The sequence below is a fragment of the Microcaecilia unicolor genome, chromosome 6 (genome assembly GCF_901765095.1).
Source record: "Microcaecilia unicolor chromosome 6, aMicUni1.1, whole genome shotgun sequence".
NCBI classification, from domain to species: Eukaryota; Metazoa; Chordata; class Amphibia; order Gymnophiona; family Siphonopidae; genus Microcaecilia; species Microcaecilia unicolor.
In genome coordinates, this window is record NC_044036.1 from 333,481,208 (window position 1) to 333,505,644 (window position 24,437).

The following is a 24,437-nucleotide window of genomic DNA, read 5'->3' on the forward strand; positions in this document are numbered from 1 at the left end:
GCGCTACTAGACGTACACAGCGCTGTACACTGGACATAAAGAGATAGTCCCTGCTCAACAGAGCTTACAATCTAATTAGGACAAACAGGACAAATAAGGGATAAGGACAAAGAGTAGCAAGATTCCGGAATCCCAAAGAGTAGCAACATTCCATGCAGAATCCCAAAGAGTAACAAGATTCCGGAATCCCAAAGAGTAGCAACATACCATGCAGAATCCCAAAGAGTAACAAGACTCCGGAATCCCAAAGACTACTAGCCCCTGACACACCCCCTTGGGATTTGAATGCACTGCTGATGGACTTCATAGAAAAACGTCTAAAAAGTGGTTTTGAAAATACCAATTTGGAAGTTTTTGTGAGAAAAATGTCCAAATGCAGATTTATGCCACTTTTTGGAAGTTTTTCTCTTTTAATCCCAAATTCTACTACTACTTATCATTTCTATAATGCTATTAGATGTATGCACTGCTGTATACTGGACACAAAGAGACAGTCCCTGCTCGACAGAGCTTACAATCTAATCAGGACAGACAAACAGGACAAATAAGAGATAAGGGAATTACTAAGGTGGGAATGATAAAACATGGGTACTGAACAAGTGAGTAAGGGTTAGGAGTTAAAAGCAGGCCTTAGTAGGACTCTATAATTAATGATAAAGCAAGCTATAATTAATTTAGGGCCTCATTCACTAATGCTTAGACCATGCTACCAGAACTATATTGAGATACACTTTTGCCCTCTGCAACTGCTCACTGGTGTCCCCCACCCCACCCATTTCACCACTGCCAATGAGAGGAGATGGTGGGCTGGAAGCAATATTGCACTCCCCTTTATCTGTGCCCTGTGCAGCCTCACTGCTCGCACGCCCTTGGTACAGTGCCTGCGGTACCTGCTTTAGGGCCCATGAGAATAAAATGGGGCCCTGAGGAACAAGGTACTGCTAACTTATAATAAATGACCTCTTAATATGTTTACTTTTGGACAGATTTAGAAGTTCAGTTGAATGTGTCTTTTATTTCTCAGACTCGGGGTAATATCTTCCAACGGGTTAGTTTTGCACAGGAATGAACTTCCCTCATAAACCAGGGTATGTTGGATATGGTCAGAATCTCTTAAATTTATTGCAACTGATCATCATGATAATTGCACTGTGCCAAAGAGAGCTGCACAGGCAACGCATCAAGGTGTGCTTGGAAATTCTTTTAATTAGGTTAGTGATTACTACTACTACTACTACTATTTAACATTTCTATAGCGCTACAAGGCATACGCAGCACTGCACAAACATAGAAGAAAGACAGTCCCTGCTCAAAGAGCTTACAATCTAATAGACAAAAAAATAAATAAAATAAGCAAATCAAATCAATTAATGTGAACGGGAAGGAAGAGAGGAGGGTAGGTGGAGGCGAGTGGTTACAAGTGGTTACGAGTCAAAAGCAATGTTAAAGAGGTGGGCTTTCAGTCTAGATTTAAAGGTGGCCAAGGATGGGGCAAGACGTAGGGGCTCAGGAAGTTTATTCCAGGCGTAGGGTGCAGCGAGACAGAAGGCGCGAAGTCTGGAGTTGGCAGTAGTGGAGAAGGGAACAGATTACTACTACTATTTAGCATTTCTATAGCGCTACAAGGCGTACGCAGCGCTGCACAAACATGGAAGAAAGACAGTCCCTGCTCAAAGAGCTATGTAATAAAAGTGAGCCAAGTATAGGACAATCAAGCCATTGTGACATCACTGATGAGGTTGGCTCTTATTGGTGGCCTGAGGCATTATGACATCACAATATCACCTCTGATTACAAGAGACTATTACTACTACTACTACTATTTAGCATTTCTATAGCGCTACAAGGCGTACGCAGCGCTGCACAAACATAGAAGAAAGACAGTCCCTGCTCAAAGAGCTATGTAATAAAAGTGAGCCAAGTATAGGACAATCAAGCCATTGTGACATCACTGATGAGGTTGGCTCTTATTGGTGGACTGAGGCATTATGACATCACAATATTAGCTCTGGTTACAAGAGACTACTACTACTACTATTTATCACTTCTATAGCGCTACAAGGCATACGCAGCGCTGCACAAACATAGAAGAAAGACAGTCCCTGCTCAAAGAGCTTACAATCTAATAGACAAAAAATAAATAAAGTAAGCAAATCAAATCAATTAATGTGAACGGGAAGGAAGAGAGGAGGGTAGGTGGAGGCGAGTGGTTACAAGTGGTTACGAGTCAAAAGCAATGTTAAAGAGGTGGGTTTTCAGTCTAGATTTAAAGGTGGCCAAGGATGGGGCAAGGAGCAGGGGCTCAGGAAGTTTATTTCAGGCGTAGGGTGCAGCGAGACAGAAGGCGCGAAGTCTGGAGTTGGCAGTAGTGGAGAAGGGAACAGATAAGAAGGATTTATCCATGGAGCGGAGTGCACAGGAAGGGGTGTAGGGAAGGACGAGTGTGGAGAGATACTGGGGAGCAGCAGAGTGAGTACATTTATAGGTTAGTAGAAGAAGTGATGCGCAATTTCTTTCTTTCCACTGCACCTTCTTAATCTCCGATTGGGTACCTGGTCAAAATGGCCCCGACAAAATAGCCCTGACAAAAAAGCTGCAAACAAAAAAATCTCCCGATATAATAGTCCCTGACATAACAGCCACTGTCAAAACGACCTTTCTCACAATATAATCCTTGACAAGTTAGCTCCCCGACAAAAGGGCCCGATCAGGCTGCCCAGAATATGGGACTGCATTTTTTTCCTAATAATCATACCTTGGCAAACAGGATAAGGTTGGTAAGACTATGAAAATGATGACAATATTGGGTTTTTTTTTAATTAGCATGTTGATGGAAGAATCGTTTCTTTAAATAGCAGAACAGATCATGAATACCAGTTTGTAGCTATAGAATTTTATTTATATAAGCTTTATGCAATTGAATGCTGGTAGGAGTCTTTATCAGTGAAGATTTCACTTGAAGTTTATTATATTTTTTTGTGATGTGTTTTTTTCTTAGGGGGCTGTTTTGTGTAGGGGCTATTTTGTCAAGGGTTGTTTTGTGGGAGGGGCCATTTTGTCAAGGGCTATTTTGTTAGGGTGTGAAACAGGGGCGCAGCCAGACTTCAGTGGTAGGGGGGTCCAGAGCCGAGGTGAGGGGGCACATTTTAGACCCCCCCACCGCCGCCGCCGACCCCCCACGCCATTGCCGACACCTCCAACAAATTTGACCCCCCCCCCCGCCAACGACCCTCTCAACCCCCCTGCCGTTGCCTACCTTTGCTGGCGGGGGACCCCAACCCCCGCCAGCCGAAGTCTTCTTCCTTCGTTTGGTTTCTCAGTCTGACGTCGACGTCAGACTCACAGAAACAGAATGAAGCCCTGCACGTTGTACATTCAGGACGTCAGACTGAGAAACCAAATGAAGGAAGAAGATTTCGGCTGGCGGGGGTTGGGGTCCCCCGCCAGCAAAGGTAGCAGGCGGTGGGTTGGCGGTGGGAGGGGGGGTTGAGAGGGTTGCCGGCAGGGGGGTCCAGGGGCAAATCTACGGGGGCCCAGGCCCCCGTGGCCCCATAGCAACTACGCCCCTGGTGTGAAATGTCAAGGGTTATTTTGTTACAAGGCTGTTTTGTCAGGGCTTTTTTGTTGGGGCTATTTTGTCAGGGCTATTATGACTAGGCGCCCTCAGATTGTACTATTTGGTACTTAAGGATCGCCTCTTTCTTCATGTTTTATGGATTTGCCCCAACATTTCTAATACAACTGTGAAGTGACTTCAAGCCTCAAAAGACACAAGACCAATCCCTAAACTCCAGAAAAAGTCACAGCGAACAAAGAGGCTGCACCTGCTACCAAGAAGCTTAAATTGAGAACAGGAGACAGTATGAGGCTATCTAGCCCATTATATGGGTTGAAGCCAGTAGGCCTAGCTTGCTGGCAGTAGGCGGAGTCAAAAGCACACCCAATACAATAGCAAATGCTATTGAAAGCAATAATAAAAAATTACTAGAAACAATGCACTGCCTATGAGTGGTCCATCTGTAAAAAGTCAAAAGCTGTTCCAGTTGGATAGGCAGTGCCTTCAAAGATGGAGGACAAAAGTTTTGGTTTTTTTTACTTCTTTGACAGCTTTTTAATTTATTTGAAAGTGTTCCCATAAGTTGATATAAATATCATGAAATCAAAACTGAATATCACTAAAACAGCTTCAAATATTGTTGTAGCTGGTAGAAACAGCACTAATAAAGGCTGTATTTTGTGCTCATTTTTCTACACTGTTCTATACAATACAATAATACATGGCCAAATTTCAGTGAGGATATCCTGTTTACTGATGGGTTCATCTTAACTGCTGTTGTAATCTGCCTTGGGAAGCAAGGTGTATTTTCAAAGCAGTTAGACTTACAAAGTTCCGTGTAGTAACCTATGGAACTTTGTAAGTCTAAGTGCTTTGAAAATGAGCCCCGTGCACGTGACGTCACTGGTGTTATAAAGATTGGAAGTAAAATTAAACTCTCCTTTCATTGGGGCACAAGGAATCACATTTTCACCTCAACTCTTTTGTGCAAATGGATTATTCTGTTTTGAGCATGTTTCAGGGACAAGTGGTTTTCATATGTCAAAATAATAAAAATAAATATTTTCTTTCATTTAGATCTCCGATTTGTTTAAACATAACTAAATGGGCTATAAGCCCCTAATGCAGTCCATTGGTTTTCTTATATTTTGTCCTTGTGATGACTTATATTGTGCCAAAACTGAAAATACAGTGAGACAGAATAATAGAATTCAGTAACATCCAAAACTTATTAACATTATAATTGTGTTCGCATTTGGGTAATAACTGAAAAAATGCTGTTGAAAATTGACTTGAAGAAGAAATTAATATATATCACAGAACTGAAAAAATGTTGACACATTTAGACTGACTCTGGACTTCTGCATGAAGGTAGCTCTGCCCTCATTATTTAATATCTTTCTTTTAAATAGTAGTAATAATCAAATATCAAGTGCATTTTTATAATATAGCACTGCATTCCACAAAACAAAAGGAGCAAGTTCCCACAAACCATCTTTCTCTTTTGATGTAGACACAGGCAAAGAAAAAGTTTTCATGCTCCCAGGTTTCAACCTAATTCATGTTTATTGTGGGATATAACTGCCATAAATAAATAAATAAATAGATAGGTAAAAACTCTGAATATTGAGCACCTGATTCTCATTAGTGACCCTTTACCAGGAGAAAAAAATCTCATCACAAATATAACACATGCTAGTGTGTCCCTATAACCACCCCCTCCAAATGACACACTGATTACGATTTTTAACTACTACTTAACTACTACTACTTAACATTTCTAAAGCGCTACTAGGGTTACGCAGCGCTGTACAGTTTAACAAAGAAGGACAGTCCCTGCTCAAAGGAGCTTACAATCTAAAGGACAACATGTGCGGACAGTCAAATTGGGAGTCTAGATTTCCTGGATAGAGGTGAAATGGTTAGGTGACGAAGGTGACATTGAAGAGATGGGCTTTGAGCAAGGATTTAAAGATGGGCAGGGAGGGGGCTTGGCATATGGGATCAGGAAGTTTGTTCCAAGCATAGGGAGAGGCAAGGCAGAAAGGGCAGAGCCTGGAGTTGGCGATGGTGGAAAAGGGAACAGAGAGGAGGGATTTGTCCTGTGAGCGGAGGTTTCGGGTAGGAGCGTACGGGGAGATAAGGGTAGAGAGGTAGTGAGGGACTGCAGATTGAGTGCATTTGTAGGTTAGTAGGAGAAGCTTGAACTGTATGCGGTACCTTATCGGAAGCCAGTGAAGTGACTTGAGAAGAGGGGTGATATGAGCATATCGGTCTAGGTGGAAGATAAGACGTGCAGCAGAGTTCGGAATGGATTGAAGGGGGGATAGATGGCTAAGTGGGAGGCCAGTGAGGAGTAGGTTGCAATAGTCAAGGCGAGAGGTAATGAGAGAGTGGACGAGAGTTCGGGTGGTGTGCTTAGAGAGGAAAGGGCGAATTTAGCTGATGTTAAAGAGAAAGAAGCGACAGGTCTTGGCTGTCTGCTGGATATGGGCAGAGAAGGAGAGGGAGGAGTCGAAGATGACTCCGAGGTTGCGGGCAGATGAGACGGGGAGGATGAGGGTGTTATCAACTGAAATAGAGAGTGGAGGGAGAGGAGAAGTGGGTTTGGGTGGAAAGACAATGAGCTCGGTCTTGGCCATGTTCCGTTTCAGGTAGCGGTTGGACATCCAGGCAGCAATGTCGGATAAGCAGGCCGATACTTTGGCCTGGGTTTCCGCAGTGATGTCTGGTGTGGAGAGATAAAGCTGGGTGTCGTCGGCATAGAGATGATATTGGAAACCATGAGATGAAATCAGGGAGCCCAGGGAAGAGGTGTAGATTGAAAAAAGAAGGGGGTCCAAGGACAGATCCCTGAGGAAAGAAATTACTAGTCTACCTATGAAAAGTTATTCCGTTATTTTACTTCCTCTGTGTACATCCATATACTGCACAAGCTGGGCATGTTTGAAAATATAAGTGAGATTAAGTAAAAATGCCACCAACAATAAAGAACGACAATGTGGATGCAGCAGCTCATAGGTCTGCTTGCTTTGTTTTGAGTGTAAGCAGAACGACGGCTGTGTGTGGGGAAGGGGAAATAGAGACTAACCTATGTGGATTCAACTTTTTGAGGTCATGCCGCCTCCTATTCTCAATCAAACCTCCTTGACCTGCTATCACTGTGATGGAAGAACAACTCGCTCTCAAAGTGATGATGCAACAGCAAGCTGAAGCCTCTTCTAACATCAAAAAAGAATTAGAGAGTCTGTCATCGCAATTACAATTGTTACAGCTGCACATTAATGAACTGGAAAATAGAGCATTCCTGAGGCATGAGACACTCAAAGGTTCTAAGAAACCATGGAAAAAGTAACCTGCACTGTGCGGCAAATATTGCCCTGACAATCGCACTGGGCAGACTGGATGGACCGTATCGGTCTTTATCTGCCGTCATCTACTGTGTTACTATGATATTATTTTTATCTCCACCACCTCCACTCGGAGTCTGTTCCATATATCCAGCACTCTTTCTGTAGAAAAATATTTTCCTTCGCCAGTTCTCCTTGTTCCAGACCTTCCTCTCCACTAAAAAGTGTTCACCTCTTGCGCATGATTTATACCCTTTCACTAAGTTGTACTTTATAGAGATGTGCCCAGGACTTGTTTAAGTTGGACTCAAATAAGGTCTCCCCTGTGTTCTAAAAAAAACAAATCAGTGTCTCTTTTTTGAAATATAAATTACGTGAATAATCTATAAACAGTGATGATATATAATGGGATCTTGCCAGGTATTTGTGACCTGGATTGGCCACTGTTGGAAACAGGATGCTGGGCTTGATGGACCTTTGGTCTGTCCCAGTGTGGCAACAATTATATACTTATGTGCTTGGGATTCTGAATGGAATCTTGCTACTCTTTGGGGTTCTACATGGAACGTTGCTACACTTTGACATTCTGCATGGAATCTTGTTATTCTTTAGAATTCTAGAATCTTGCTACTCTTTGGGGTTCTACATGGAACGTTGCTACACTTTGAAATTCTGCATGGAATCTTGTTATTCTTTAGAATTCTAGAATCTTGCTACTCTTTGGGGTTCTACATGGAATGTTGCTACTCTTTGGGTTTCTGCCAGGTACTTGTGACCTGGATTGGCCACTGTTGGAAACAGGATGCTGGGCTTGGTGGACCTTTGGTCTGTCCCAGTATGGCAACACTTATGTACTTGGAATTCTGAATGGAATCTTGCTACTCTTTGGGGTTCTACATGGAATGTTGCTACACTTTGACATTCTGCATGGAATCTTGTTGTTCTTTAGAATTCTAGAATCTTGCTACTCTTTGGGGTTCTACATGGAATGTTGCTACTCTTTGGGTTTCTGCCAGGTACTTGTGACCTGGATTGGCCACTGTTGGAAACAGGATGCTGGGCTTGGTGGACCTTTGGTCTGTCCCAGTATGGCAACACTTATGTACTTGGGATTCTGAATGGAATCTTGCTACTCTTTGGGGTTCTACATGGAATGTTGCTACACTTTGAAATTCTGCATGGAATCTTATTATTCTTTAGAATTCTAGAATCTTGCTACTCTTTGGGGTTCTACATGGAATGTTGCTACTCTTTGGGTTTCTGCCAGGTACTTGTGACCTGGATTGGCCACTGTTGGAAACAGGATGCTGGGCTTGATGGACCTTTGGTCTGTCCCAGTATGGTAATACTTATGTACTAATAAACTGGGCCAACTCAATGGGTCTTAAGGCCCTTATCTGCTGTCACATTCTAGGTTTCTATGTTTCTGTTACCTGACTGCTTCCTTGCCTTGAAACTCTGATGGCACTGGCTCAACACAGTCACTGAAAGCAGCGTGGTCGCTTTCTTCCTGCTTTGTGATGGCATCGTGAGGTCGTCTTCTACTGCCGCGCCAATATGAGGCCTTCAGGAAGAAGAAGTAGGGAAGACGTGTGCCATATTTATCTGAGAAAGCAAGAAAGAAAATGTGATTATGAACTTTATTTGTAAGGTTACCAACATAAAGGATCCCTTTTATCATGCTACGGGAAAAGGGGGCCGGCGCTACTGTCAGCGCGTGTTTCACAAGCGCGCCGAGGTCACCTCTTACTGCAGCTAGTAAAAGGGAAGTCTCGCTGTCCTACAGGAAATGGCCAGGCGGCAAGTAAAGCACTTACCGAGCGGCCATTTCTGGGGGAAGCCCTGACGGCGGTAAGGGCTCCTGCATTAACCCGGTGGTAACCGCTAGGTAAACTCCAGCGCTATAAAAATAAAGAAATTTTTGTAGCACTGGAAATGACAGCACACTAGGGGTGGGAAGTACCACCGGGCTGCTGTGGTAGCACAGCAATACTTCCTGTATAGCGAGCGGTAAGCCCGCGTTGGGCATACCACCACTTAGTAAAAGAAGCCCAACGTGTATTATTGTGCTGATACTCTAAGATATATGCTATGTTAGTCAGGGCCGCCGAGAACAGGGGGGCAGGGGGGACAAAATTCCCCAGGCCCGGCCTCCAAGGGGGGGGGGGCCCGGCGCTGCAGTCCCCGATCTCGCCCGCCCTCGGTTCTGTCGACCGTCCGCCAGCAGGCCGGGCCCCCAGCATTGAAATCATCACATCGCTTCACCTCCGTGACTGAAAGTGCAGCAGCGGAAGATCGGATTCGCCTCCCTTCGGGCCTTCCCTCCCTGTGTCCCACCCTCATCTGATGTAACTTCCGCGAGGACGGGACACAGGGAGGGAAGGCCCGAAGGGAGGCGAATCCGATCTGCCACTGCTGCGCTTTCAGTCACGGAGCGTGGTGACAGGTGAGGCGCTGTGATGATTTCAAAGCAGGGAGCCCGGCCCAGTGGCGGACGGAGGGGGGGGTGTCGGGCAGCAGCAGGGTGGAGGGCCCAGACCACCCCCCAGTGCCCAGGGATCCAGACCATTCCCAGTCCGTCCCGACAGAGAAATTCTGAAAATTTGAATAACGTGGTTTAACACACGGTAACAGGCAAACTACCGCAAAACCCCTTAACGCAGTAGCATGGTGGCCTGTTTCCATGTGTTAACCATGTGCTCAGAATTTAACACACTTTACTAAAGGGGCCTAGAGTTGGCCTTGTTGAGAGAACAAATATAAGCCGTTCTCAATTTAAGGAAAAGCATGAACAGAAAAATTTAATACGAAATGGTTTATCTGTGCTAATACTGACCTGGCAAGACTTTATCAAAATAAACAGCCAACAGCATGTAAAGAATGGCATCCAGAATCAAAATGATGTAAGTCGTAAACACTGGGTATGCATCTTCCATGAGATCGGAAAACAAGGCGCCTGTTATACTTATCTCTAGATCAAAAACCTAGAAGAACAGAAAATCATACACAATTTATGCTACAGAAATAATAGTCTGTATCTGAACAGTATGAAACATCAAAAAAGTGTAAGTCACCTGAAATTTGCAATAGTACTCAATATCAAACATATAAACGGCGAGTGACCGTACTCACTCGCAAATGCGCAGTAGAGACTTCCCTGTCTGTCCCGCCCCGCATCAATACGTGATGACGGAGGGGCGGGACAGAGAGGGAAACTGTGCGAAGGGGAGGGAACCGCCGAGGTCGCCACCCCCCCCCCCCCGAGGTCGCTGCCACTGGTACTCCCCCCCCCCCCGGAGTCGCCGCTGCCGCCACCCCTCCACCCGGCCGTCTCTTTGCTATTCAACTTACATCTCTGCAGCAGGCAGATCAGCTGAGCTGCCGTCGGCCTTCCTTCCCTGCCCGTGTCCCGCCCTCACTGAGGTTACGTCACACGAGGGGGGGAACAGTAGCGGTGACCTCGCGGGGGGGGGGGGGAAGCCAGCGTTGACCTCCGAAAACCCCAATACCAGCCCGTTTTTACGGGCTCAACGGCTAGTATGAGTAATAAATGAAGCATGTTCAAATATTTATTAGGATTTATTCACTGCCTTTTTGAAGGAATTCACTCAAGTCATTTGGCAGTAAAGGTAAATATATTTCTAATGTACAATGTTTTATCATTCAATCAAGTTGAACATTTGCAGTGAATAAGTTCCACTAACATTACATACCAATTTGTGAAACAACCAAGTAACTTTTCTTATAACAGTGAATATATTTGGATGTTTCCCCTTCAATCTGTTCAAAATTTTGCTGCATGACTTCTATTCCGCCAGTATCACTACGCTCATATTAGCCCTCTCCTCAAGTCCTTCATTGGCTCCCTGTCCTTTTCCGCATACAGTTAAAACTCCTCTTATTGACTTACAAGTGCATTCACTCTGCAGCTCCTCAGTACCTCTCCACTCTTATCTCTCCCTACACTCCTCCCTCGGAACTCCGTTCATCTGGTAAATGTCTCTTATCTGTACCCTTCTCCTCCACTGCCAGTTCCAGACTCCGTTCCTTTTATTTTACTTCACCATATGCCTGGAATAGACTTCCTGAATCAGTACATCAAGTTCCAGCTCAGGTTGTCTTCAAATCTAGGCTAAAAGCCCACCTTGTTGACGCTGCTTTTAACTCCTAATCCCACTCACTTGTTCAGTACCCATGTTTTATCATTCCCACCTTAGTAATTCCCTTATACCTTATTTGTCCTGTTTGTCTGTCCTAATTAGATTGTAAGCTCTGTCGAACAAGGACTGTCTCTTCATGTCCAATGTACAGCGCTACATACGTCTAGGAGAGCTATAGAAACGATAAGTAGTAGTAGTCTTTGGGATCCTGGAATCTTGCTACTCTTTGGGATTCTGCACGGAATCTTGCTAGTCTTTGGGATTCTGCACGGAATCTTGCTACTCTTTGGGATTTCAGAATCTTGTGACTCTTTGGGATTCTGAAATCTTGCTACTCTTTGGGATTCCAGAATCTTGCTATTCTTTTTCCTTATCCCTGATTTGTCTTGTCTGTCCTAATTAGATTGTAAGCTCTGTCGAGCAAGGACTGTCTCTTCATGTCCAATGTACAGCGCTACATACGTCTAGAAGTGCTATAGAAATGATAAGTAGTAGTAGTCTTTGGGATTCTGGAAACTTGCTACTCTTTGGGATTCTGCACGGAATCTTGCTACTCTTTGGGATTTCAGAATCTTGCTATTATTTGTTCTTATCCTTGATTTGTCCTGTTTGTCTGTCCTGATTAGATTGTAAGCTCTGTCGAGCAAGGACTGTCTCTTCATGTCCAGTGTACAGCGCTACATATTTATTTATTTATAACATTTATATCCCACAATATTCCCGCCCATGGGAACATATTTGAACATGCTTCATTTATTATTCATATGTTTGTCTTTAACCGAACCGAATTGTTCTACATATGTCAAGCTTATGCTATTGCTGTAGCAGAATATTTTCACTGCATCGGAATTTTCTGCTGACTTCAATTAACACAATGAAAGAATCCCACCAAGGACCATTCTGTAGACAAAAACCTTATGGATCACATACATCTAGAAGCGCTATAGAAATAAGCAGTAGTAGGATGTTTTGACAGGGTACAAATATTTTCACCCACACTTATGTGCAAAATATTTGAACATTTTCACTAATTTGAATGAGTCTATGGATGTCCCTAAGGAAAGTGGTTTTCAAAAGCTATTTCCCCAGGGGAATAGTTATTTACCCAGATAAAATGAGCTGCCGGAGAAGTGTCCACCCTTTCCATGGATAAAGGGTGGAACTTTATGCACACAAAGATCAACAATACATGTGGTTTTACCAGAGGAAAAACTGGGATTTGGTTAGGGAGTCAACAATGTGTGTAGGTTTGCAGAAAAATTGCTTTGGGTATTTTTCCTGTAGACCACTTTTAAAGAAAGCATTTACCTGTACTTTTCCTGGTGGAAAGTTCACTGTAAAAAGTATATGTGGACTTTCCAAGTACCTGCATGGTTTTAAAAATTGCCCCCCAGAAGGTGGAACCAACCCATCCCCAACATATTCTGGCAACCATCAAAATTACCTCCGTTTTTGGTTGTGCCTTGAATAAGAATATCCCAGGGTAACTATATAAACATTGATGTCATCGATAGTTTTTGCTTGTAAAAATCTATTTTTGTAGACCAATAAACATGCAACATGGAATTCAAAAGGACAATTTCTACAAAAAAGAAAGCTGTATTACAATGTCCATAAGCTTCGCCATACAGTTAATTTTTCACCCATTTTACATACATAGTAACATAGTAGATGACGGCAGAAAAAGACCTGCACGGTCCATCCAGTCTGCCCAACAAGACAAACTCATATGTGTAAACCTTACCTTGATTTGTACCTGCCTTATTCAGGGCACAGACCATACAAGTCTGCCCAGCAGTACTCCCCGCCTCCCAACTACCAGTCCCGCCTCCCAACCACCAGTCCCGCCTCCCATCACCGGCTCTGGCACAGACCGTATAAGTCTGCTCTCCACTATCCTCGCCTCCCAACCACCAACCCCTCTTCCCCCCACCTGCTCTGCCACCCAATTTCGGCTAAGCTTCTGAGGATCCATTCCTTCTGCACAGGATTCCTTTATGCATATCCCACGCATGTTTGAATTCTGTTACCGTTTTCATCTCCCCCACCTCCCGCGGGAGGGCATTCCAAGCATCCACTACCCTCTCAGTGAAAAAATACTTCCTGACATCTTTCCTGAGTCTGCCCCCCTTCAATCTCATTCCATGTCCTCTCGTTCTACCGCCTTCCCATCTCAGGAAAAGATTTGTTTGCGGATTAATACCTTTCAAATATTTGAACGTCTGTATCATATCACCCCTGTTCCTCCTTTCCTCCAGGGTATACATGTTCAGGTCAGCAAGTCTATCTTCATACGTCTTGGAACGCAAATCCTGTACCATTCTCGTAGCTTTTCTATGCACCGCTTCCATTTTTTAAACATCCTTCACAAGGTACGGCCTCCAAAACTGAACACAATACTCCAGGTGGGGCCTCACCAACGACTTGTACAGGGGCATCAACACTTCCTTTCTTCTGCTGATCACACCTCTCTCTATACAGCCTAGCAACCTTCTCGCTACGGTCACCGCCTTGTCACACTGTTTCGTCGCCTTCAGATCCTCGGATACTATCACACCAAGATCCCTCTCCCCCTCAGTACCTATCAGACTCTCACCGCCTAACACATAAGTCTCTCTTGGGTTTCTACTCCCTAAGTGCATCACTTTGCATTTCTTCGCATTGAATTTTAATTGCCAAACCTTAGACCATTCTTCTAGCTTCCTCAGATCCTTTTTCATGCTTTCCACTCCCTCCCGGGTATCCACTCTGTTGCAAATCTTAGTATCATCCGCAAATAGGCAAACTTCACCTTCTAACCCTTCGGCAAATTTTGCTTGTACATGTTGCATTTTTTTGGTTCTTTAATTTGCTCGTGCCTTGGTCAACTTCTACAAGGCCCAGTGACTGCTATTCCATTCCCCATTCTATCACACAAAGCCATTACTCGTACCTGTGTTAATCCAAGGAAGAAGGCAAAAGGGCAGAAAATACTCAAAATCGATTGCAAAGGTGCAGGAAAGTGAAAGAAGACAAAGATTATGCACAGAATTCCCAGCAGGATAATTAGGAAAATTCCAATTATGGCAGTGACTCTGGGTTTCTTCAACAATGAGCTCAGCATAAACGAGAAACACATCTGGGAGAGAAAAGAAATATATTCAGTCAACCATAAGAACATTATAACATGGGTACAGAATACAGGATTTGCACACACCAGAGTCAATTTTAGAACCAGGCCCCACTGGTCGATGAGGTTGATGTACGTCTAAAAAGCGGTGATTTTAGAATGTGACTGTACATTTGTACTTTCCCTTCTTAACTTGTCGCTTATGGGTGCAACCAGCAGTGGCAGGGGACCTCAGAGCTGGGTTATAGGTGTATATTTGGTATTTCACAAAACATGCACTTACCAAACACAGCGAAGGTGACTCCAAAAATGAACAGACAAAGTGCCAAGTAACTAAACTCTTCATTCAACATCCAGGATGCGACACTTGCCACGTTTCGGCCTATCCAGCCTGCCTCAGGAGTCTGCTGAAGGATGTATCCACAATAGAATGAGTTTCAGCCTTAAGCACAGAATGTAGTACTGGACACAACCTTCTCTCGCCAAAATACAAGTAGTGAAATGAACCCAGCCAAAGAGCTCCTCTAGATGCTTTGTAAACTGCTCGCACTCACTGAGTTTATTTCACTACTTTTATTTTGGTGAGAGATGGTTGTGTCCAGTACTACATTCTGTGCTTAAGTCATTCCATCGTGGACACATCCTTTAGAAGACTCCTGAAGTAGGCTGGATAGGCCAAAACACGGCCCATGTCGAGTCTTGGATGTTGAAAAAAGATTTTAGTTACTTGGCACTTCATCTGTTCATTTTTTGAGCAACCTTCACTGTATTTGGTGTATCATGTTTTGTGAAATATAAAATAAACACCTATAACCCAGTTCTGGTGTCCTTGCCACTGCTGGCTGCAGTGCACCCATAAGTGACAAGTTAAGAAGGCTTCTGTATTCATGTCAGCTTTCACAAAACATCCCCATAAACCCCAAACTGTACAACTCTGCACCCAAGAATGCCTACTTTATACCCATAGAAAAGTGTACAAGTGATTGCTTCCTATATATATTTATACAGTGGTGGAAATAAGTATTTGATCCCTTGCTGATTTTGTAAGTTTGCCCACTGACAAAGACATGAGCAGCCCATAATTGAAGGGTAGGTTATTGGTAACAGTGAGAGATAGCACATCACAAATTAAATCCGGAAAATCACATTGTGGAAAGTATATGAATTTATTTGCATTCTGCAGAGGGAAATAAGTATTTGATCCCCCACCAACCAGTAAGAGATCTGGCCCCTACAGACCAGGTAGATGCTCCAAATCAACTCGTTACCTGCATGACAGACAGCTGTCGGCAATGGTCACCTGTATGAAAGACACCTGTCCACAGACTCAGTGAATCAGTCAGACTCTAACCTCTACAAAATGGCCAAGAGCAAGGAGCTGTCTAAGGATGTCAGGGACAAGATCATACACCTGCACAAGGCTGGAATGGGCTACAAAACCATCAGTAAGACGCTGGGCGAGAAGGAGACAACTGTTGGTGCCATAGTAAGAAAATGGAAGAAGTACAAAATGACTGTCAATCGACAAAGATCTGGGGCTCCACGCAAAATCTCACCTCGTGGGGTATCCTTGATCATGAGGAAGGTTAGAAATCAGCCTACAACTACAAGGGGGGAACTTGTCAATGATCTCAAGGCAGCTGGGACCACTGTCACCACGAAAACCATTGGTAACACATTACGACATAACGGATTGCAATCCTGCAGTGCCCGCAAGGTCCCCCTGCTCCGGAAGGCACATGTGACGGCCCGTCTGAAGTTTGCCAGTGAACACCTGGATGATGCCGAGAGTGATTGGGAGAAGGTGCTGTGGTCAGATGAGACAAAAATTGAGCTCTTTGGCATGAACTCAACTCGCCGTGTTTGGAGGAAGAGAAATGCTGCCTATGACCCAAAGAACACCGTCCCCACTGTCAAGCATGGAGGTGGAAATGTTATGTTTTGGGGGTGTTTCTCTGCTAAGGGCACAGGACTACTTCACCGCATCAATGGGAGAATGGATGGGGCCCTGTACCGTACAATTCTGAGTGACAACCTCCTTCCCTCCGCCAGGGCCTTAAAAATGGGTCGTGGCTGGGTCTTCCAGCACGACAATGACCCAAAACATACAGCCAGGCAACAAAGGAGTGGCTCAGGAAGAAGCACATTAGGGTCATGGAGTGGCCTAGCCAGTCACCAGACCTTAATCCCATTGAAAACTTATGGAGGGAGCTGAAGCTGCGAGTTGCCAAGCGACAGCCCAGAACTCTTAATGATTTAGAGATGATCTGCAAAGAGGAGTGGACCAAAATTCCTCCTGACATGTGTGCAAACCTCATCATCAACTACAGAAGACGTCTGACCGCTGTGCTTGCCAACAAGGGTTTTGCCACCAAGTATTAGGTCTTGTTTGCCAGAGGGATTAAATACTTATTTCCCTCTGCAGAATGCAAATAAATTCATATACTTTCCACAATGTGATTTTCCGGATTTAATTTGTGATGTGCTATCTCTCACTGTTACCAATAACCTACCCTTCAATTATGGGCTGCTCATGTCTTTGTCAGTGGGCAAACTTACAAAATCAGCAAGGGATCAAATACTTATTTCCACCACTGTATATGTGTATAAGGAGGTTGAGAAGCACAAATATATTTAAGAAATTGCAACCATTAAAGGTTTACATCAAGGAGGTTTGATTAATAAGAGACAGCGTGATGTCACAAGGCTAAAGCCGCTCCACCCAAGGAGATTTTCATTCTCCCCAATGCGGCCGCCATCTTGGTACACCCAAAACAATGTAATTGATACGGCGACAAGCTCCGCCTACTGGCTTCAGGCCAGATAATGGGCCAAGCATGCTCCTGCCATTTTCCGTTAAACAAACCTCCCTGGTTTACATAAACAAGTTCTGAAAAAATATAGATGTGCATTAATTACAGCCTCCATCTGGAATTAACAGCTAGTACTAGGAAATCCTACAACGATTCTGTGGTGGCTGGAGGGTTTGGGATAGCGAGTCTTCTTCTCTGCACTATGTTGGAAGAGATAGTTCCAGTCACCACAGAGTCATCGTAGGACTTCCTGGCACTAGCGGTTGAAGAAAAATAAGCAACTGCGGTGAAGTGAATCCAACGTGGAACGACGCTGTTAGGAAGCACTGTGGGACATTTATGCTCTTCCTTCAAACATAAGTGTTTATTGGCAAGCTTGATTTTTTGTACATTTTTATAGATATTTACATTTTGTGGAATCCTCTCATTGTATATGCTTATACTGATTCACTTGGGATGTTTTTTGATTTTGAGTAGAGACAACGGATTATTTTGAATCAGTTGTTTTTCTCCTGTTTTGGAGGGTTTTTTTTTCTTTTTTACACTGATTCTTTTTTTCCTAGTCTCTGACACCACTGATAGGAAGTGGACTCCCTGTATGATAGAGGGTTTATACTGTATATATGGTCCCCTATAAGGAGATCTGAAGTGTCAATTGTTTAATCATTTAAATAATTGAAGTCCTTTAAGTGAATTGAGTATATGGTGTACTTGTCACAAACCTAGTTCTTTTTTTATAGTTTCACCCATTAGCGTGTGGCAACTGCCGGGAACCCTTATCGCCACCTATTTAGGAGGTGGTATGGGATCCTGCGCTACTCAAGTAGCACATGGTAATGTAACCACATGACCCAAGTATCACAGGCACGCCTACTCTCCACCCTCAGACACACCTTTTCAGAGGCAGCGCAGCACACTGCTGGCCAAACTACCCAGGGATGCTTCAGTGTATCCCGTGGTAGTGTCCTGTTATCACGTGGTAGGCCCAGGTTAGTCCTACCGTGCCTTAGTAAAAGGGCCACTATCTGAATAGTGCCATGTTTGTCTACAATGATGTTTTGTGGTACCGCTGAAAATTAATGGACAGTGCCGGCTAAGGTAATTATCTGGAAAATGGATGCCATTTTTCAGATAACTGCCTTTAAATATTGGGGACTACATTTCAGTGGTGTAGCTATGGGTGGACCTGGGTGGGCACAGGCCAATCCAATCTTGGCTCAGGCCCACCCAGCTGCAGCGCCACACTGCTCTCTTCCCCCTTCTCTGCAGCGTCCCGGCTTCTGCACTTCAGTCTCTGAACCCAGCGATTCATTCTCACTGCTTGCACCGGCCCCGCAGGCTTCCATGTGCCGCGTTCCACCAGACAGGAAACAGGCAATGACGTCAGCGAGTGTGGTACATGGTAGATGAAAGCCTGCGGGCCTGGCGCAAGCAGCGAGAATGAATTGCTGCAGGTGCTGAGGACGCTTGTACCGACATCGGGGAGGGATGGAGTTCAGAGACAGGAATGCAGATGCCGGGACGCCGCAGAGGAAAAGTAGAAGATGTGGGGTAGGTGAAAAAAAACCCCCTCATGTTCTTAAAAAATTTGTCCGGGAAGATATTTGTGGTGTGTGGTTGGGGAGGGGGCAAGTGCGCATGGAAGGGCCCAACCGATTTACCTCTGGGCCAGGGGTGTAGCTAGGTGGGGACACGGGGGCATGGGTCCCTGCAGATTTAGCCCTGGCCCCCCTGCTTTCACCCCCCCTGCCGCCGCCACCGCCGCCCCTCCCCCACCACATTTGACCCCCCCCTCCCACCGCCGCCAACCCTCCCCCGCCACCACCATCAGGTACCTTTGCTGGTGGAGGTCCCCAACCCCCGCCAGCCAGAGTCCTCTTCAGCGCCGGTCTCCGGCGCGTTGCTGATCTGGATTCTGTTTCTGTGAGTCCTGACGTCTTGCATGTAGGAACGTGCAGGACGTCAGGACTCACAGAAACAGAATCCAGATCAGCGAATGTGCCGGACTCGGAGACCGGCGCTGAAGGGGACTTCAGCTGGTGAGGGTTGGGGACCCCTGCCAGCAAAGGTACCTGGCGGGGGAGGGTTGGCGGCGGGAGGGGGGGTCAAAAGGGACAGGGAGGGGTGGTGGCACAAGGGGGATCAAAGGTGGCTGCGGCACCAGGTGGGGGGGGGGGGGGCGAAAATGTGCCCCCTCACCTTGGACTCTGGACCCCCCTCCCGCCGAAGTCTGCCTACGCCCCTGCTCTGGGCCCATACAAAATACCAAGTCTGGCTACGTCTCTGCTACATTTTTAACTCTGTGCACGCTGAAAGTGATTAGAATGAGCTTTGGTGGATAGTTCCCCACATCTCTGGATCAGACTGAACACCACAAGCTATAAAACAGAGTTCAGCACACAGTAGAAGAAATGGAGGCAAATGATGTGAGACTTACTAATGAGATTCCATAGAAGAAAAACAGAAGAAAAATCACAAAATAGTCACTGTTGATGAACAGCTCAGTAAACATGACAGTCGCTGCCAGCAAACTGGCTATAATGAGGATGAAGACCGTGTACAGCAAGCCCCAGGACAACCTAAAAAATAAACGGAAGACGTTACAAGGAAACACAAACAACGCTTCATAGAAAACCTGGTTGTTAGTGGAGGAGTGGCCTAGTGGTTAGGGTGGTGGACTTTGGTCCTGAAGAACTGAGTTCGATTCCCACTTCAGGCACAGGCATCTCCTTGTGACTCTGGGCAAGTCACTTAACCCTCCATTGCCCCATGTAAGCCGCATTGAGCCTGCCATGAGTGGGAAAGCGCGGGGTACAAATGTAACAAAAATAAAATAGATACTATTGGAGATTCTACATGGAATGTTGCTACTATTGGAGATTCTACATGGAATGTTGCTATTCCACTAGCAACATTCTACATGGAATGTTGCTATTCCACTAGCAACATTCCATGTAGAAGGCTGCGCAGGCTTCTGCTTCTGTGAGTCTGAGGTCCTGCACGTACGTGCAGGACGTCAGACTCACAGAAGCAGAAGCCTGCGCGGCCACATTGGTGATCTGCAAGGGCCGACTTCTACATGGAATGTTGCTAGTGGAATCTCAATAGTAGCAACATTCCATGTAGAATGTCAAATAGTAGCAACAGTGGAGGAGTGGCCTAGTGGTTAGGGTGGTGGACTTTGGTCCTGAGGAACTGAGTTCGATTCCAGGCACAGGCAGCTCCGACTCTGGGCAAGTCACTTAACCCTCCATTGCCCCATGTAAGCCGCATTGAGCCTGCCATGAGTGGGAAAGCGCGGGGTACAAATGTAACAAAAATAAAATAGATACTATTGGAGATTCTACATGGAATGTTGCTACTATTGGAGGTTCTACATGGAATGTTGCTATTCCACTAGCAACATTCCACGTAGAAGCCTGCGCAGGCTTCTGTTTCTGTGAGTCTGACGTCCTGCACGTATGTGCAGGACGTCAGACTCACAGAAGCAGAAGCCTGCGCGGCCACATTGGTGATCTGCAAGGGCCGACTTCTACATGGAATGTTGCTAGTGGAATCTCAATAGTAGCAACATTCCATGTAGAATGTCAAATAGTAGCAACAGTGGAGGAGTGGCCTAGTGGTTAGGGTGGTGGACTTTGGTCCTGGGGAACTGAGGAACTGAGTTCAATTCCCACTTCAGGCACAGGCAGCTCCTTGTGATTCTGAGCAAGTCACTTAACCCTCCATTGCCTGCCGCATTGAGTCTGCCATGAGTGGGAAAGTGCGGGGTACAAATGTAACAAAAATAAATAAAAATATACACTAATACGGGCTTGATTTTATAACAGACCCTCTGGGTGTGAAATCCGAAAAATAAAAATAAACTCCCAGAAGCAGCCCCGACAGTGCACAAATTCTGATGCATGCTTTTACATCTGCTCCACGGAGGTATAAATTTAAGTTTCACTGAAGTTCCTTGCAAACTACGGGGCCTTTTTACTAAAGCTTAGCGTACGCTAACCGACATTAGCGTGTGCTTTTTTTTTTCCTTTATTTTTTATGTTCTCAATACACAAAGGTAAACAGTGTATGCCACAAAGACAAACCTTCAATATACAACCCGAACATACAAAGTTTATAGCTAGCTTCAAAGCAGAGTTAATATTTTCTGCACTGAGTTTTGTCTTACCCTTCCCCTCCCTACCTCTCACTCGTACAACCTCCCACTTATAATACACCAATACTCAACTCTCACGCTCCATCCCATCCCTCCCACCATCCACCCCTCCCTCTCCTCCCCCTCTCCAGTCGCTTGAGGTAACCTCATTAGGTAAGTATACCTATACACGCAGGGCCGGTCTTAGGCAGAGGCGACAGAGGCGGCTGCATAGGGCCCCGCGGCGCGCCTCAACTCTGCCTCACTCCGACCAACCCCCGCTCGGACAACCGCATCATGATCCCGCTCGGCCGCCGCCGCTCCGCTCCTGCCACGTTGCAGCATGGTGCCCACCCCCCGCTGAGTCCGCCGTGTATGTGAGGGGTGGGGACAGGGGCAAGTGGAGAGGGCTAGTAGTGTCAGACTTTACTGTTAATTTGCCCAAAGTTATTGAAAACCTAAAGAATCCCAAGTGGGCAGACTAAAAAATTGTCCATCTAAAGGTACTTATCTTGCTAAGCTGGCCAGATCATGTGTATTTAGGAGAATTTGAGTTTCCAAAGCAAATAGCATTGTAGCCTCAAGAAAGAGGGGCATTTCTCTAAGCATGTTCAGCTTAGGAGACGAAAAGAGCACATATAAAATCCATTTGCAAAAAATGGGGGAATTTGAAAGTACTGGATCTTTTCTTAGTTTTTTTCCCTTTATTCTCCTTTGTTATGAGAATTGGAACTACTAATTTTAGTGGACTTGAAGTGAATTTCTGGGGAGGGGGGGTTCATGATAGCATTGTGCTTATTATTTCAATCAGTTTTTTTGTACAAGTTGTACAAGTTTAGCTTCATTTGTCTTTATTTGAAATTTCATAAATAAAAAATTTTCTAAAAATGGAATAATCTTATCAATGGGGTGGAGCTATGGTGGGGCGGAGCTATGGTGGGGCGGGGCTATGGTGGGGAGGGGCTAGAATGGGGCCCCACCAAATTGGGGCCCCACCAATATTGGAAACCGAGGATGCCCATCTCAGAAACGACCACATCCAAACCATTTGGTCATGGGAGAAGCCAGCCTTTGTAGTGCACTGGTCCCCCTGACATGCCAAGAAACCAACCGGGCACCCTAGGGGGCACTGCAGTGGACTTCACAAAAGCTCCCAGGTGCATAGCTCCCTTACCTTGTGTGCTGGGCCCCCCAAAACCCACTCCCCACAACTGTACACCACTACCACAGCCCTTAGGGATAAAGGGGGGCACCTAGATGCGGGTACAGTGGGTTTCGGGTGGGTTTTGGAGGGCTCCCATTTATCAGCACAAGTGTAACAGGTGGGGGGATGGGCCTGGGTCTGCCTGCCTGAAGTGCACTGCACCCACCAAAACTGCTCCAGGGACCTGCATACTGCTGTGATGGAGCTGGGTATGACATTTGAGGCTGGCATAGAGGCTGGCAAAAAAATGTTATTTAATTTTTTTGATTTTGGGTGGGAGGGGGTTGGTGACCACTGGGGGAGTAAGGGGAGGTCATCCCCGATTCCCTCCAGTGGTCATTTAGGGCACATTTTTGTGGCTTGGTCGTAAAAAAAACACAAAAGGACCAATTAAAGTCATCCAAGTGTTCGTCAGGGACGCCCTTCTTTTTTCCATTATCAGCCGAGGACGCCCATGTGTTAAGCACGCCCCAGTCCTGCCTTCGCTATGCTTCCGACACGCCCCCATGAACTTTGGTCTTCCCCACGACGGAAAGCAGTTGAGGACGCCCAAAATCGGCTTTCGATTATGCCGATTTGGGCGACCCTGTGAGGAGGACGCTAATCTTGCAATTTGTGTCAAAAGATGGGCACCCTTCTCTTTCGAAAATAAACCTGATAGTTGAAAAGGGGGAGTGGCCATGGGCATGCAACGGGTGGGTCGTGCAGGGGCGGCCCAAGACAATCTGCCACCTGAGGCGAGGGGATGGTCTGCCGCCCACCCCACCCCACTCTGATATCTCCCCCTCTTCCTTCCTTCCCCGAATTTACCTTCTTTTCTGGCTTTCCAATGGTCAGGGAGGAAACCAGTTCCCATGCACTGCCCTACCGCTGGCCTGGCCCCTTCTCCGAGGAAACAGGAAGTACATCAGAGAGGCAGGGCTATAAAACTACTACTACTTAACATTTCTAAAGCGCTACTAGGGTTACGCAGCGCTGTACAATTTAACATGGAAGGACAGTCCCTGCTCGAAGAGCTTACAATCTAAAAAGACAAATGTACAGTTAATCAGATAGGTCAGACAGATTGGGGCAACCTATATGTTCGAAAGGTTAGGTTCCGAATGCAGCATTGAAGAGGTGAGCTTTAAGCAAGGATTTGAAGATGGGTAGGGAGGGGGCTTGTCGTAGGGATTGGGGAAGGTTGTTCCAGGCATAGGGTGAGGCAAGGCAAAATGAGCGGAGCCTGGAGTTGGCAATGGTGGAGAAGGGTACTGAGAGGAGGGATTTGTCATGTGAGCGGAGGTTACGGGCAGGAACGTAGGGGGAGATGAGGGTAGAGAGGTAGGGTGGAGCAGCAGAGTGAGTGCATTTGTAAGTAAGGAGGAGAAGCTTGAATTGAATTGGATCGGCGACAGGGCAGTGTATGGGAAATGCTGCCACCCTGACTTTTGGAAAGCAAGAAAAGAAGACAAATTAAGGGAAGGAAGGGCGGGGAGTGATGCCAGAACGCAGCGGGCATGGGGGTGGATGCCGCTCCAAAGAGGTGGCCTAATGGTAGGGCCACCACTGGGGTCGTGGGCACTTCTAAAATCAATGTACGTTGTTATAGAATACACCTGGTCCTTGCCTAATTTAGGCGTCAGGATTTACACCAGGTTTTACTTGGCGTAACTGCCCGTGACTAAATTTAGTCGTGCAGACCGGCGCTCGGTGTATTCTATAAACTGCGTGGAAATTTAGGCTTATTCTATAAAGTATGCCTAATTTAAGGTGTACTTTATAGAATACGCTTAAGTGAATTTCATTTCGGCGCCAAATTTTTAGCTGACATATAGAATCTGGTCCTATATACAGTGGGGGAAATAAGTATTTGATCCCTTGCTGATTTTGTAAGTTTGCCCACTGACAAAGACATGCGCAGCCCATAATTGAAGGGTAGGTTATTGGTAACAGTGAGAGATAGCACATCACAAATTAAATCCGGAAAATCACATTTTGGAAAGTATATGAATTTATTTGCATTCTGCAGAGGGAAATAAGTATTTGATCCCTCTGGCAAACAAGACCTAATACTTGGTGGCAAAACCCTTGTTGGCAAGCACAGCGGTCAGACGTCTTCTGTAGT

At 45.6% G+C, this 24,437-nt stretch overlaps 1 protein-coding gene across 1 annotated transcript in view; it reads right to left on the reverse strand.

The window, feature by feature from the left end:
- The window catches only part of LOC115472576 (ATP-binding cassette sub-family A member 9-like), a 200,452-nt gene that overhangs the window by 123,676 nt on the left and 52,339 nt on the right, over positions 1 to 24,437 (reverse strand). Inside the window, exons 7-10 of the mRNA XM_030206869.1 lie at positions 19,426 to 19,567; positions 13,999 to 14,184; positions 9,743 to 9,890; positions 8,340 to 8,511 (exon numbers count right to left, since the gene is read on the reverse strand). Of these exons, the coding sequence (XP_030062729.1) occupies positions 8,340 to 8,511; positions 9,743 to 9,890; positions 13,999 to 14,184; positions 19,426 to 19,567 (648 nt within the window). The remainder of the gene's footprint in view (positions 1 to 8,339; positions 8,512 to 9,742; positions 9,891 to 13,998; positions 14,185 to 19,425; positions 19,568 to 24,437) is intronic.